Below are 16316 nucleotides of genomic sequence, written 5' to 3'. Positions count from 1 at the left end.
GAAGGATGTGTGTTGCTTTTGATGTGTTCCTGTTCAGAGTAGTGAACGTACACTGGGATCAAGGCTGTATAACTCAGTAATCTGCTGTATCAGGACAGGCTATGCTACTCTAATCATTGGCCGAAATAATTGTAAAATAGGGCAAGCCATCCATTTCACTTTCAGTTTGAAGCAAGAGACACGGAGAGATGCTTATAAACACCATAGCATGGCATAGCGAGGGATCAAGTAATGTTGGGTCATAGCTGACATATTTACGCTGCAGTTCCACAAGTTCTGCAGCAGGGTTGGACACGTGCTGCATTCTTGCCGGAGATTTACAAAAAATTAGTGGAAGCTTAGCTTACCTGTTGATGCAATTATGGATGCTACAAGGTTAGACGTAATAACGCGAAGCCATCGCATTATTGTCCTGTGACGTCATCGCTTCTAAAAGACTGAATGTACTACTGTGATGGGTGCATTAAATTAACCTGACCCTAGCCATATGGATGTCGCTCCGCTTACATCCATCTGGGACCTCTCCATAGGAATTGCCTTTATTGAAGGCTGGGCCTTATCAAAAATCCTTGCATATGATTGGATAAGCCACTTGTCTGTCATCTTTATCGACGTGCTATTTCAACCACTCACACCGAAGCTAACCCATGATGCTGTGAGAGCGACGCAAACAAATTTTTTTTGTATAATGTGTTTGCGGCTCTAGTGGCACGCGTTTTATTGACAGTGAGCTGACAGGAAGAGGGGGGAAGACAGGCAGCAAAGCGCCGCGGGTCGGAGTCGATCCCGGGCCGACCGCGTCGAGGACTAAAGGCCTCCTAACATGGTTCACGCTAACCGCTAACTGACAAGATGTCCGCTACGGGCGCGCCCTGGAAAACAAAACTTGCCAAATCCGGTCGGGAGAAGGGCGAAAACATGGTTTCCAACCAACAAAAGCCTTCAGAGGCGTTCTCTGATGTTCTTTTAATGAAACAATATTAGGTAGATTGGCCAACATGGAAGAAATAGCAGCATCAATGCTAACGCTTGCTTCCTCGATGTGAGCCGCCATTGCTATCTGAATCAAAACAGTCTCACGGTCGCTTCTCCACTACGTCACATCTATGAAACTCCAGCCCTGCGTCCTGATTGGCTAGACAATAAGATTGGTTGGAGAAATCACTCTCTATGGGAGATGTCCCAGATGGATGTGAGTGAAGCTAGGCGGAGCGAAATCCATATGGCTAGAGTCAGGTTAGCATTAAATTACTATACTTGGAAAAATCCCAACGTGCGCCCAGTGAGGCGTGCGTGTTACTGCTTACCATAGATCATTATTGGTCGCACAGTGCATCCTTGCTCAGTCCTCTGTGCAAACACCCAGACAGTGTAAATCTAACAGCTGGACTGCAAAAAGCTGGTATTGACCTTTTTGAAACTAGAGGCGTTTTAATGTGATAGAAATATGCTGGGAGCATTGTCTTGTTCAGGCTAGATATTAGCTCCAGTCTCTTAGATACTCTAATCTGTACTTATCCAAAATTAAGGCACTGAGAGCGTTATCCAGTGCAGGTCCACTGCTTGTAACCTTTAAACAGAACGACACTTCAGCCCAATAAACCCTATATAGTCAATCTTCTAATTGTGCTGTCATGAACTTTACCTTTTGACCTAGGGGCCTGTAGAGTCTGAGATGGAGTTCTTTGGGTTTTTTTATTTTTATTTTCTTTGAACACTGGATGATTTGACACATGAACATTCAGGGGCTTCAACACCGACGAACTGTCCTAAATGTTTTTCCCCTACTGAATAATTTAAATTACTTTTCTGTCCCTTCCCAAACTGAAGGGCAGCACCATACGCTCGATTAATGCTTTCTGTGCTTGTTGACGCACATGCCAGACAGCAGCGAATCGCCAAAAGTCTGAATCAAGAAAAGCCCAACAGGTGGAGGTGCACTTCAAGTGCGCAAACGAACACTATCACATAAATACACCTAAAATAATTAACCAGAAAATATTCAATGTATTTCATCCCTAACAGATTTTCTACGATAGAGACGTTTGCATTTTGCAAGTCTAAAAGATTTCTGTATGTCCTTTTTAACTTAAAGGTCTGCATAAATCTGCATTAAACTCCATTTTCCTGTCGGTGGAGAAAGCATCAAACACGGGACACTAATCATCATGATGTCTTCAAATCCCTGCGCTGCAATCAAAGAGACGTGGGAAAGTGGCTATGCAAAAGATGAAAGCCAGCGAGGAGAGAGGCACACAGGGTGAGGCGGTCAGTAATGTAATGGAGCTACGGCAGCTCTCTGGGGTAACCAGGTGAAGCTCCAGCAGCAGGGTGGTGCATTAATTAGACCAAATGACTGCTTCAAAAAAGCTCATTAATGTAACCGCTCAGAATGACTCTGGCTGAGCCATGAGTGGAGCTGACTAGGTCCCATGGTATTATTCCTGTTGCTCCATTCCACCTTGGTTCTAGCAGGTTTCCAGAGATAAGCAACAAAGTGACAGAAGATGGGGTGAATTAGGTTTTTGTTTTAGGAGCTTTAAAAGGATAAAAATCATTTGGTGGGCTTGAGGGCATCTATTTGTGTTTTTAAAGCTATTAGTGGACTCAAAGACTCTGACCATAAGCCCAGGTCTTTGTTTGAAAATGTCTCAGTCTGATCGGGTTTAACAAACTTTCAGTGGTCCCAGAGGGCTAATGCTTGTGCTGGTTCTGAACTTGTTCTTTGAAAAACACCCAGCAAAGACCCCTGTTGGATTCTCCAAAGCCAGCTGAGTGTCATGAAATATCTTCCCTAGAAAACATCTGATCCTACCTCTGTTGTGTTCTGTAATAGTAATATCATCTTTATTGTCATTGAAACATACATTACAACAAAATTTGTTCTCTGCTTTTAACCCATCACCCTTGGGGAGCAGTGGGCTGCCATGTGCGGCGCCCGGGAAGCATTCTGGGATTAAGGGTCTTGCTCGGGGACCCAGAGTGCAGGCGCTGGGAATCGAACCGGGTACTTGCATCCTTCTCTGAGTGCAAGCGCGCTGCTCTAACTACTAGGCCAACACTGCCCATACACAGAGACGCAGCTCGGTAGGCAATTTGGGATTAAATGCCTTGCCCAGGGGCACATCGACATGTGGCAAGGGGAAGCTGGAATCTAACCCACAACCTTCTGATTGCCAGACGACTACTCAACCCATCAAGCCACAGTCTGACCTTCTCTAGATCCTCCACATGGTGCGTTGAGAGAGCTTAGTTACACAAATCCTACTATAGGTCACACTCCTCCTCCAAACATGGGTCCAATCTCCAATTTATGGTCTGTTAAAACATTTTTTTTAAATAATCTTAAAAAATCCCCAAATGCATTTCTGACAGCTGTTTTTTCTGAGCAGCAATCTAAACGGCGGTTACACATGCAGCAGTATGTATCAACACCAGCGCACCTATTCAGAAAGAATCCTAAGACTAAAAGTAACTCTCAGAGATGTCAGTTTAGGAAAAATCTTAGAATTTCCCAAAGTTTTCTTAGAACTTTACTTTGGTAAGATAAAAGTTGTTCACAAAGCATCTTAGGCTTTAAGAGAGCTCCTGAAGGGACAAAATGTTAGGAGTAGTGAGAAGGACTTTTAGTCAGCCTAAGAGTGTCTAAAGCAGAGAAGATGGTGGAAACAGGACACGACAGAAAATCTACACAGGGGCTGGTGGTGCCACTAGCTAGCCACTAGCAGTCACTAGTGGCTAGTGACTGCTAGTGGCTAGCAGTCACTAGCCACTAGCAGGTGGCTAGTGACTGCTAAGTCACTAGCCACCATTAGTTCTGAGGTGTTTACTGCACAGTTCATTCTGTTCGATCAACGATCGGCCGCAGTATGTCACTAGCACCCACACACATTTACTTTTTTATTAATAAAACTTAATGTTACATGTGGGACTTAAACGTTATCCAAAATGACTCTTCAGCTAATACTTTTTGTTGTAAGCTAAACTGCTATTTCCAAATGTCAGCTCATCACACCTGCCATCCATCGGCCAAATTGTGAATCTATATCCGCTTTAAGCTGCCATCTTAGTAGTCCATGACTTCCTGTGATGGCTAGTTGACACAACATTAGGAATCTAAAGGTTACTGATGTCTAATTCAGCAACTGTAGAATATTTTAATCAATTTAATGGTTGCTGGTTTCAGTTGTATTTCTTTGTTTCTATTCTCCATAGTTCTTTGTTTTCCTTATTCTTTTTTTGTGTTTTATGTAGCCGTTGAGTTGAATGTCACCAGTCTAGTTGAAGAGTTTGTTGACTGGTGCATTTTAAGTATTCTGTTAATAAACTCTTGGAGAGAGGTTGCTCGTGTTCATTCTGTATTTGTGTGCAGTACTTCTATTTGAAAACGCCAGCGTGTGAATGTACTCCATCTGTTATTCTATATTATTCTATAAGGCTGGTGTTCGTGAAGCCATAACTGAGACAGATAACTCTGGACTATTGGTTTCTTCTAATCAGGTGGTGCCAGTGGTAATTTTGATTAAAATTATTAACTTTATTAATAAGTGCCTTCAGCACTTAAGTTATTCATAGCCAAACCAGCGCTATTGGTCCACAACAGTCCTGCAACAGGTCTCTGATCCTAAACACAATAGCCAATGCTTGAAAAAGAATGATGTTAGGTTGGACATAACCACAGCTGATAGACATTGTTTGGAGCCAGTTTGGTGGAAAAGCCCTCAGATAGGATTTTGCCACTAAAGCGGTTCCAGATGCCTAACCGGGGTTGGTCCTAGTGCCAATTCTTACCTGGTTCTGTAAAGGAACCATTTAACAACCTAGAAGCCGAGGCAGTTTTGACTGTATGACTTCAGAAACTACATAATTTATCCCACCATCCTTGCACACACGGATGCCCAAATATCATGTTTATTCATTGATGCAGTTTGAATGCAACACAATCCTAATCTGCACCATTAGTGCAGAGAAACAAGGGTCAGGCACAACTCTTTAAAGAAGCGCAGTGTAATTTCCAGGATTTTGGCAGATGTCTGCCCCCTCTGGTGACAAGTTAAATGACACCAGTGTTGTACACGCACATGGGAGAAGAGGGAAAGGATCTGCCGCTGGGACTGCACAGGTCTTTGTTTAGAGGCGTAATGTCTTCTGAGGTAAGAAAGTTATAAACGTTGAAGTTAGCCCGTGTCCTCTTGCCAATGTGTTAATGGGGGCAGAGACTCAACAAAGTAGCCAGGTGAAGGAGAGCACACAGCACATCGTGCCCACGCACACGCCCAGAGAATACGACCCATATCACTCCCTTATGAACTGACTAATGGAGCCTGGAGAGGCAACTGAGGTAAATAGAGGAAAAACTCATTTTAAACGTTGGGCAATTGTGAGGGCATGTGTGGGAAAGAAATATTTAACCTTTAAACTTGCACAATGCTCATTTAAGCAGGATTTATTGTTTAATTCATCAATATCAACATCTGGTTACATTATAAGACCAGCGGTGTTAGAGAAATGAGACAGAAATGGTGTTAATGGAGTCAGTGAAAATTAATTAGCAGTGAACACAGGGCAAAACAGCACATTGGACTATTTAAAGGCTGATGGGTGATTTTAAACTGCTGGAAGATGGAAGATACATACTGCAGACGCCATTTTTACAACCGAGGCTGGAGATCCACACCAGAAGTCTAACAAAACCGCTGCAAATTGTGCCTAAAACGTTTATTGTTTTGATAGGTATGATCTGCTGACTGTTGTCAATTTCAGGAGCCACTTTAAAATAACGTGGCTCCTGAAATTGCTGCAAGTTGGCCTCAAACGCCAGACGTCAGTTCCATCTGCAAGTCGGTCAGAACAGAAAGTTAATGAGGTGATATTAAATCTACAGACCTTAGGCTTAGCTTTCTCATCCACCAACATTAGGCTTAGCTTTCGGCATTGACTGTAAAAATGGCAGCGCCCTGCACCTGCGGTAAGGTGTGTCTCTCTTCTGATTTTTTTCTGTAGCTCTGTGTTTTTCCTGGTTTAATGAAACTAAACTTTATACTTTTAAAGATGGTGTATAGTGTTTTGATTGACTACTGCTTCCCATGAGGGGGGTGCCTATCTCCAGCGGTCGCTGGGTGAGAGATGAGGTACACTCTGGACGGGCCGCCAGTCTATCGCAGTACCCCGCCTCTCGCCCATTGACAGCTGGAGATGGGCACCAGCAACCCCTCGTGACCCCACCAGGGATAAGCGTGTCGGAAAATGGATGGATGGACGGGTACAAACACAGTATACATACAATATCTCACAAAAATCAATACGCTCCTTACATTTGTGTAAATATTCAATCTTTTCATGGGACAACGTGGAAGATGTGACACGTTGATACAATGTCCATTAGTCAGCGTGCAGCTTGTATAACAGAGTACATTTGCTGTCCACTCAAAATAACTCAAGACAGCCGCTCATGTTGGCAACAAACGTGAATACACCCCTAAGTGAAAATGTCCAGATTGTGGCCAGTGAGCCATTTTTTCTCCCCGCTGACATGTAACACGTTGGCCTTACAAGGTCTCAGGTGTGAATGGGGAGCAGGTGTGTTAAATCAGCTGCTGTTGCTCTCACAGTCGTTCATACTGGTCACTGGAAGTTCAACATGGCACACCACGGCAAAGAACTCTCTTGGGGATCTGCTCTACATAAAGATGGCCTGGGCTGGAAGAAGACGGCCAACACCCTGAAACTGAGATGCAGCACGGTGGCCAAGACCATACAGCGGTTTTACAGGACAGGTCCCTAAACCCTAATGAGGATCGCTGGAGCATCGTCAAATGGAAAGTGGAGGAGCGCAAAGTCTCTGACTTCCACCGACTCCATAAAGTTGTCAGGGAGGAGTGGAAGAGGATTCCAGCGGCAGCCTGGGAAGCTCTAGTATCCTCCGTCCCCAGGAGTAATATTGGCAATTTGGGCACAGTATGAACATTTTCACTGTGGGGTGTACTAACTTTTATTGCTAGCGGTTCAGTCATTAATGGCTGTGTGTAGAGTTATTTGGGAAGACAGCAAACCTTCAACGTTATACAAGGTGTATACTGAATACCTTTGTATCGAAATGTGATATTTTCAGTACCGTCCCATGAAAAGATGAAATAAATGATCTACAAAATGTGAGGCGTACTCACTTTTGTGAGATACTGCATACACAGTCACGTTCAACGGACATAAATTTAATGAAAAGTTGCATTTCACTAACTCTGTTCACTAAGTGATTTAGGGGATAATTACACGCAGACTGATGTTTTCAAGACTTTATCTGTTTATTTTGAGGATTTTGTGCTTACAGCCGACGCAAACGTTACTTTAAGATAATAACTTGACATCGGACTAATAGCAAAGACATTTTGATACAGAAATTGTGAGTCTCATGAAAACTAGGTTTAATATTTGCTCAAAGGGTACTTTTAATCTTACAAACGAGCCTCACCGCAGTGCACATTCTGAATTACTGAATTACTGAATACTACTAGGCATATAACATTTATAGGAGAATACACCTGCTTTTGTGTGAATAGGAAACACATCATTAAGCGCATGATCAGAAATAGATAAGGTTTTAAGATGGCTGAGTGTGATATTGAACTTTCCTTTTTCTTTCACAATAAAATCTGCACTCAACTGAGAAATCTGCTATGAAAATATTCTTGTGGCAGCCCCCCCCCCCCCCACAATTATTTTGAAGCTTGCATTTACGCTGGCTGTCCTGGTGTGGAACTAAACCAAAAGATTCCTACACAGCTCAGATTCCTTCCTTCAACCGCTGCAATCTGCTCCGTTTCTTTCCTCACCTTTCTTTGGGAAAGCACAACATCGGCCCTGACACATCGACCGACCACTCAGCAGGTCAGTGTCCAGCTTCAAACGCAGCCACATCCGAGCGCGTCAATTCTCAGAAGGAATACACTTCCTGCCTTTTGTGTCCAAAGGTCACGACTATCTCTACGCTGTGTACCACTCAGATCAGTAGACAGCCGCGGCGCTGAGAGCACCTTCATGTCTCTGCACAAACATCCCCCGCCTCCGAGGCCCCCGCCGTTTACACGGGTCTTTTGATCATGCAGCTCTAAATGCCTGCCAAGGAAGCAGTTTGCTGTCCAGCGAGAATGTACGAAGCCGCACGCCTGTTCAGGACCAAGGTCATGCGATCAGTAGCGAAAGGCACGTACGGATGGGGCGGCTTCGTGCGTTTTCCCCCTCACGAACATGCCGTGTTAGCCCAGAGTTCATCCGGCTGCGCCTTCTGCTGGGTGGGGTAGCCACGAGACGCGAGACAGTCTCGGTTTATTGAGCGAAGCGGGTCTTTTAATTTGAGGATGGCACCTATCCAGGCCGAATGCTTTAGCAGTTTACAAAGACGTCAGAGTGGGAAAATCTCACCGCCCACGAGCTGGGGCAGCTAAGAAATGCTGTTTCAGTGCGGCTGCCCGGTGACAACCCGGGAAGCTAAAAATGCACGAGCACGGTTCTTTCTCACTGTCAGAAATAACCATGCACGCAGCTCGACTTACGCAGGCGTATGCAGGAGACCCCTGGTATTTAAAGTAAAGGCTTTAACCCAAAGTGGACTGGGAGGATGGATAACGCCGACGACAACAAAAACAGGCGCCGATTGAATGGTGTTTTCAGAGCCATGTCAGGTTCAATGATTCATTGCATGCCTAACCTCACTCACAGCCTGCTTACATTCAGCATGATGGAAATTGATTCTTTTAATCCATGCTCCGTGCCTGCTATCTGCACATTTATTCCCAACCCTACACCTTCCAACACTCTGTGAACAGTAAGAAAACAGAGAACTACTGTAGAAGCTTGTAAAAGATAATCTAAAGACACACAAAAAGCATTTCCACAGGGAGTCTCTAACTCCTAACTGACTGAATGTATTTACTATTATATAGAACTAATTGTAATAATTGTTGCAGAACAGAAATAAGAAAAACAAGTCCTTTATTGTCCCTTAGTGGGGAAATTCGGGTGCTGCGGCAGCACAGTGAAAGGCAAATGCTGCATGCAGGTTCACACAAAGGCTAAAAAATAGAGTAAAAACTAAGAATAAGAGACTGTGCATTAATGGCAAACTTACAGCATATGAAAAACACTCCAGTCATTATAAATAGCATACACAGATTAAAGGACTGTGTAGTTTTAGCCGGGTAAATAAAAAAAAAAAAAATGGATGTGTATTTATGGATGAAAAAAACAGTATTTTAATACATTGTGACTTCTCTGTTGTCACCAGGAGGGAACACACAGTCTGACCCCCCCAGCTGTGTCCTCTACCTAAGATTTGGGCCAATGTCTGGGAGGCGATTTCAATTTTAGTTGGTCTGCAGAGAAGACATGTCACTAGAAATGTCAGAGAAGAACCAGAATCCAGAATGCTGACTGAAAAATAATCCAAACATTAGACTTCAGTCTATTAGGGCCCAGCATATTGCTGTTGCTCTAGATCACAGGTTCTGATCTCACGTCCTTGAGGGACAGTGTCCTGCAACTTTTAGATGGGTCTCTACCAGAGGAGGGCAATAACTACTTTGTTTTAGTCTAGAAATAGTTTCACTGCACTGTACTTTTTACTTTAAATTCAATCTTATTATTGTGAAGTATCGCTACTTAATAGGGCTGGACGAAAAAGAAGCATATCGATAATAGAAATTATATTGATCGATATTGGTAAATATCAACAAATTCAAAACGTATATTTTAAGTGCAGACCTGATCATTTTTTGCTGTTGCTTAGCGACCTATTATTAGATACAGAACACACAAACACTGAATTCAAACTCAACCCTTTATTCAACCAACTTTTTACCAAAACCTTTAAGTTTTTAAAAAGAAAAAAGAACCCGTGCTCTCTGAACTCTTTGAAGGGGGCGGAGCTTTGTGACAGAGCGTTCCTGGGTCTGCGTTTGTGATTGGTTCGGAGAATGTAATGTTAATCTACATGATAGGCTAGAATGTAAAAGGAAGAAAAACTGTTATTCTATCGAACTTTTTATTGACCTTTTCTTTCTACCATCAATCGATATACATATTGATATTGAATTATTGTCCAGCCGTACTACTTAAATACAATTTCTACCTCCTCTACCCACAGCAATAACTTCCCTGAATGAAGAACAAGGATGGTTTGATCAAAACATTGCTGAGCAAGTTTTCTATCTGCTGGCTCTTCTGTGCCATTTGGAGGTCAAGTGAACATACAGTAAACGGGATATTTTATTATCTCTGGAAGGACCCTGTTCTAACATATATACATCACCTACTATAAGTATTGCTTTAGTAATTTTTTTGTTACAAAAAAAGTTGATTTAGTAAAAGTGTTTCACCTTCATGAATTAGTTATTTTCTAATTCTGTAATTTATCTCTATGATTGTTTTACATTTTTCTCTGTTTACACAATTTTTACATATCAAATCAGATGTTTTGACCTTTTTACCCTTTTTTGCTCCTACTTTCGTAATTTCTTCTCTTTTTGAGAAATGGTGCTATTCTTACTGGAGTGCAATATTTGGGGTGCCTTTCCCACCTCTGGTCCCTGCTTCAGCCCACCTGAATCCAATAACTGGATCTCTTGCAGGTCTCTGGAGAACCTGGCTGCGTCCGAAAAGGTCTAATGGGTAAGGACCCTTCAGTCAAAGCGTCAGCGTTCGCCATGTTGGGTGCTGTCCCAATAATGCAGTCAGTAAGGAAGGAGGTAGGAAAAGGAGCCTGTATGCTTCCTATCATAGCTCCTTTAGCATCAGGAGTTTGAGATGTCCCTCACCGGTGCTAAAGAGCTGTTAGGAATCCCACAATCCTTTGTGTGACTTGACATATAAGCACAGTCCTCCTTTCCTTCCCACGGTAGAGTTCTAACACTAGACTTCATGAAAGGTGAAGGAACAGGAGCTAGGAGCTATACTTAGAAGATTTCCGGCAGAGCCCCTGAGGGCATGTTGAGGAGCTAACTCAGCCGTTTGTTCCAGGTGTGTTCCCCCTACTGGAGGACCGGAGTTCAACAGCCCTGCACTAGATGGTCTAGATTTTTTACTTCCACCTTCTAACTACAGCATTATTCCATAACATTCCTCTACAAGCTGAGAGATAGAGCTGCTATATGTTTTCCTCAGAACAACTGACAGAAGCAATTTATCACCTCGTGCGTCTGGGACTGGAAATGCCTTTGCATCCATTAAAAAAGGCTTTGTCCCTTTTCCGTTCTGTCCACCCTATTAACTGTCAGGAGGACGTGGAAGCCCGAGCTTATCCATTACGCTCGCATGAATAAAAACAGCATTTGTTAGAAAACTGAGATGAGTCACAGCTCAGATGAGCATTTTTCCTACTATGCCATCAAAAAAAATCACCCAGATGGTGCCATCACTGTTTTCAGAAGCAACGGCCACACACGCTCCGTCCGGTCTGAAATCACCGAGGTCATTACCAGGCTGGCTTCTTCCGTTGAGCCCCTCGTCTCAAGAAACGACTTGCTGATTTTAGGTCACTAGAAAGAGAATTTACTCTACACTCTTTGTTCTGTTGATCGTCAAACATCTCGCACTTGGTGAATAATTCCTTTTTTTTCTAATCAAAAGGCAGAATGAGAGCGAAACCGTATCAAAACGATGCTAATCAAATCAAACAAAAATCCAGAACCAAGGGGGGAAACCTTTATTTTACTGCCCCGGTTCAGCTAATGAAACATTCAACTGTGACAAATGATCTAAGGAATCATTGTTAATCTGTTTCCAGCCACACGCTTGAGACCGGAAACAGAGGATATCCTAACGGGAGGCTAGCTTACAGTTTCGGCCAATCACAACACGACATATTAATTGCTGACATGTGGCATTTTGGATAAAACAATGATAGAAACGCACTAGATTTAATCCTAGGGCCGCACAATAATAAGAAAGCATGCAGTCATTGGCTAAAGACTTTGCCGCCATATTGACTGCGACGTTCTCCTCGCTCGTCCCTGTCTTTTCCGTCGTCCGTCCCCGCCGCTCTCTGTGAGCTTTATCGCCAGTGAGTGGAATCTAGATGAGGTGTTGGCAATGAAGGCATCAAGAGTCCCTTGCAAATGATGGACTGGCACGCAGAGCGTGAATGCGGGGAAGCTAAAACACAGCAGCCTACCAAAGCGGTGTCCAATCGTATCGTCCATGGCGGTTGCGATACGGTTTGTGCCGACGCTGCGATTTGACTTTGATTTAACCACAGTAAAGAACAGGAAAACACTGCAGTGGCCGGTTTTGGTGCTGCTCCTAGCAGGGATGCTCGACTCATCGAGTTAAAAAAAAAGAATCATTGCATCTAATTCTCTAGTTTAGAGAACAGAGAACTGCTTGGAGGATAGAAAAGGAAAACCGTCACAAATAAGTCTCAGTCGCCTATGGAACTTTGTTACCGATGGATATCTCCACGTCTGGATTTCAGGCGGCTGCACGGGTTAGTTGTGCTGCTGAGGGGTGCAGACGCCACATTCTCTGCCACCTCAACTTGCACTAACTTTTCAAACCAAAAACTGCAGAGCGCTGGCGGGTCCAATCCTCGCACTGAGGGAGAAGCTTGCATGATTCAGGGAACATGTTATGCCAGAAAACGACTTGGACGCGTCGCTGTTATGATTGCAAGTCACCCACATCTTCCTGACTTGTTTTCTTTCTTTTCCCATCCCGCCAGTTTCTCACCCGTTATCTGTGAGTTTAAGCAAACTGGCCACTAAAAGCAAACGTGTGGTGTTTATGGGGGGGCAATTAGACACGGTCAGTAAGCACTCGAAATAGGATAACCCAGCAGCAAATATTCTATATTCTGAGCAGACATTTCATTCTGAAGTACAGCGAAGATGGATTTTTGGGACGATGCCCCAGAGTCGATGTTGAGCAGCTCTAATAATAACATCTTCCTACTTTTGTTTATTTTTTTTTTTATTATTATTTTTTTTTTACAATGACGTTGTTTTAGAATCTTTCCATAAGGTTAATGTAAAAAAACTGAACAATAAATGTGATTAGTAATACAGCCTTAGCTTCCAGGCTGGTTGAGCATGTAGTCCAATGTTGGTGCATCACCTGTTTGGATGACATGGGGAACATAAAATACATTTCCTTATCACGACACAACATCTTGGAGCCAAATCACAAGTGGATTTTTTTATTTTTTATTTTTGTATGTGCAAAGACTGGAGAGCATCCCTTAACTAGAATCTAATTAAACTATTAAAGTTTCTGCTTGGGACAAAACCTTTTGGATTCACACTGCTGCAAAGGTTGCGCGTGTTTTTTAGGTGTTACACATACTGCTTTGCTTCCGAGCTTCCTCTCCCTGGTCGACAGTTTTTTCTCCAAGTTCTATCTCACGCTTGCTTTTCGTTTATTCCCCTCTCTCTGACTTCATTTTCACGGATTCGCCACTTTGTCGCCTCGTTATGGGGGAAACCAACAGGCACTCTGTCAAACATCCCATCCACTCCACCGTTTCCGGACGAAAAGCCCCTCTCACGGGAAGCTTTCCTGTCCGCAGCCGTGCGCTTCTCTCTGGCTGCGTGGTGGCCACCAACCCCTCACCGAGGCACGCTTCCCCGTAATCTCTTCCATCTTGACCCCTGCGGTCCGCAACAACGCTGCTGATGGTCGGGGTCTCTCTGCAAAGCGACAGGACGCTCTCAGACTAAAACGAGCAGACCCGCTCCCATTGCCTCCAGCCATCAAATCTCCTAAATGCAGCTTTATTGGCCATTTGCCTCCATAAACAGCGTACCTATCCCTCCACACACACACACACACACACACACACACAGCTGAATCAAGCGCTCCTGCTCGGAGCCGCTCTCCAGTAGTAAGGAGCGCGCAGGGGGCTTCCTCCGACAGCCCAGCTGATCTCCCCCCCCCCCTGCGCCTCTGCGTGCAGCGGCGCCGTGCACTCACCTGCAGGACACCGTCAGCTCAACTTTGGTGGCAGGTATCGCAGCGGTGAAGGGGTCTGCGTCCCCGATGCGCGCCATGTTCATGGAGATGCCGCTCGGTCCGATCACAAGCCGCCTCTTCTCCGGAGCCTCAGCGGCGGCATGAGGGGAGGCGCGACTGGGTCAGAAAGGAGCCAAGAACCGGGGAGGATTTTTCTTTTTTGGTTCTGTTTAATTACTTTGGCTTGATTTGTTTATTTTTGCCAACTATAGGCCAAACGTTTTCTTCTGGAAGCGCGGAAACAAAAACCGCAGAGAGGGGGAAAAAACACATAAACGCGGTGCCGCGGCGCGTCTTGTGCGCCTCCGAGCTCCGGAGGAGAGAGGATGGAGAGAGAAGGGGGCGGGAGGATCCACGTGCTGACACAAACACACACACACACACACACACACACACACACACACACACACACACACACACACACACACACACAGGGCTAGGAACACTGTGGAAAAGCGCCTTAGCCATCTATCAGAGCCAGCCCAAGGCATAAGCTGTACATGCGTCTGTATAGCGCCCCCTGCTGACGCTGAGGCGCCATGAGGACTTCAAATTTCACATAGCAAATAAGAAAATGTGTCAGTTTTTAAAATGATGGGCAAACGTGGCAGTGGTTTAATTGTTTATAAAAATAATGTTTTGAATAATCAATGTTTTTTTTATTTTCTTTTGGCAATGGTGTTATTTAAGAATAGAAATAGATCTATGTTTTCATGATGGAAGTACCGGTAGTCAACTTTAGCTGCTGCCTTTCATTAGGGTCACACAGAACACAAATGCTGGGAGAGCAACTGTGCTGCAGGCCAGGTACGGACTGCTCCTGACAGTTTCAATGTTTAGGAACCATCCCTCAGAGGAACTCCTGGCTGTGAAACATGGAGGAGGCTCGCTTTGTGTTCTGGGTACGGGGAACCTCGAACCCGCGCAGGACACAGTAAAGTTTCAGGACCATTAAGGCTTAATAGAACAACGGATTCTCCCCGGCTTCAGAAAGCTCAGCCAGAGTCACAGCCCATGGTTCCTCCTACAGAATAAATGACCAAAAACACAAAAAGAGAAAAGCATCAAGAATGGCAGAGGGGGAATGTTGACATGAATGTTTTTATGCTCTCATTTGTTGTTGTTTTTATCATTATTGGATTATTGGATTATTGTGTGTCTGATCACGTGACCTGTCTAATTTAAGACACTCTTGTTCAATAAAGGGTGTGTCCTTCAAACAAAGGGGGTCCACCACGAAAGCCACAACCTGTGTGAGTCTCATGATGTCACGTTGTATGCTGTGTTAAAGAATGACTCTGCTAACAGGTTATGGGCCCAGGATCAATGAAGAAACGGGTAAATGTCCCGACAGACAGTGAACACCCGCTGTGTAAGTAAACAAGGAAAATGAACAGAAGAGAAAAAGACTTGCCGCACAGCCGCTGGTCAAGGCTTCTCTTTGATGGAGACGAGAAAAATTACGAACTATGGGAGATAAAGTTTTTAGGACATCTTCGATTGCAAGGGCTGAAAGAGACAATTTTGAAGGAACCCACCCCCGATGAGGACGATGAAGAGAAAAACGCTGAGGCGTATGCAGAGCTCATTCAGTTTTTGGATGACAAAAGTCTATCACTCGTCATGCATGATGCAGCAGATGACAGACGTGCAGCGCTTAGAATCTTGCGGACACATTATGCCGGAAAAGGAAAGCCCAGAGTGATTAACCTGTATACCGAGCTGACTTCATTGCAGAAATCATCCTGCGAGACAGTGACGGAGTACATCATCAGAGCTGAGACCGCAATCACCGCGTTAAGGAGTGCAGGTGAGGAGCTGAGCGATGGACTTCTGATCGCCATGGTCTTGAAAGGACTTCCAGGTACATTTAAGCCATTTGCTATTTATATCACTCAAAGCGAAGATGGTGAGAACTTGACTTTTGCAGAGTTTAAGACAAAACTCAGAAGTTTTGAAGACATTGAAAATATGCGTGCCACAGTATCTGAGGACAATGTGATGAAAGCTAAGGCACATTTTGGCACGAAATGCGCACCAAGAGGTGCAAATGATCCTGGAGCAGGAAGTTGTGACATTGTGTGTTTTAAATGTGGGAGTAAAGGCCACATAAGCAGAACCTGCCAGCGAAAGCAATGGTGCAGTTACTGTAAGAATAACAGTCACAGCAACGCAACCTGCAGACGGAGAAAACAACGAGACAACGCACGGAAAGTAGCCGAAGAGACGGGTGGCGACAAAGAGTTTGCTTTCCGGGTGAGCGACGCTGACACGCGAGTGGACGACATCAACAGGACAGGTCTGATGGTGGACGCTGGTGC

General features: G+C 44.3%; 1 protein-coding gene across 1 annotated transcript in view; it reads right to left on the bottom strand.

The window, feature by feature from the left end:
* Positions 1–14322, bottom strand: part of LOC105928383 (copine-8) — a 100523-nt gene extending 86201 nt beyond the window's left edge. The window contains exon 1 of the mRNA XM_036144889.1: positions 13957–14322. Within this exon, the coding sequence (XP_036000782.1) occupies positions 13957–14039 (83 nt within the window). The 5' untranslated portion in view covers positions 14040–14322. The remainder of the gene's footprint in view (positions 1–13956) is intronic.
* Between the last annotated feature and the right edge of the window lie 1994 nt (positions 14323–16316).

This window comes from Fundulus heteroclitus, chromosome 2, assembly GCF_011125445.2.
Source record: "Fundulus heteroclitus isolate FHET01 chromosome 2, MU-UCD_Fhet_4.1, whole genome shotgun sequence".
In the NCBI taxonomy this organism is placed as follows: domain Eukaryota; kingdom Metazoa; phylum Chordata; class Actinopteri; order Cyprinodontiformes; family Fundulidae; genus Fundulus; species Fundulus heteroclitus.
This window is presented reverse-complemented; position numbering and strand designations above follow the sequence as displayed.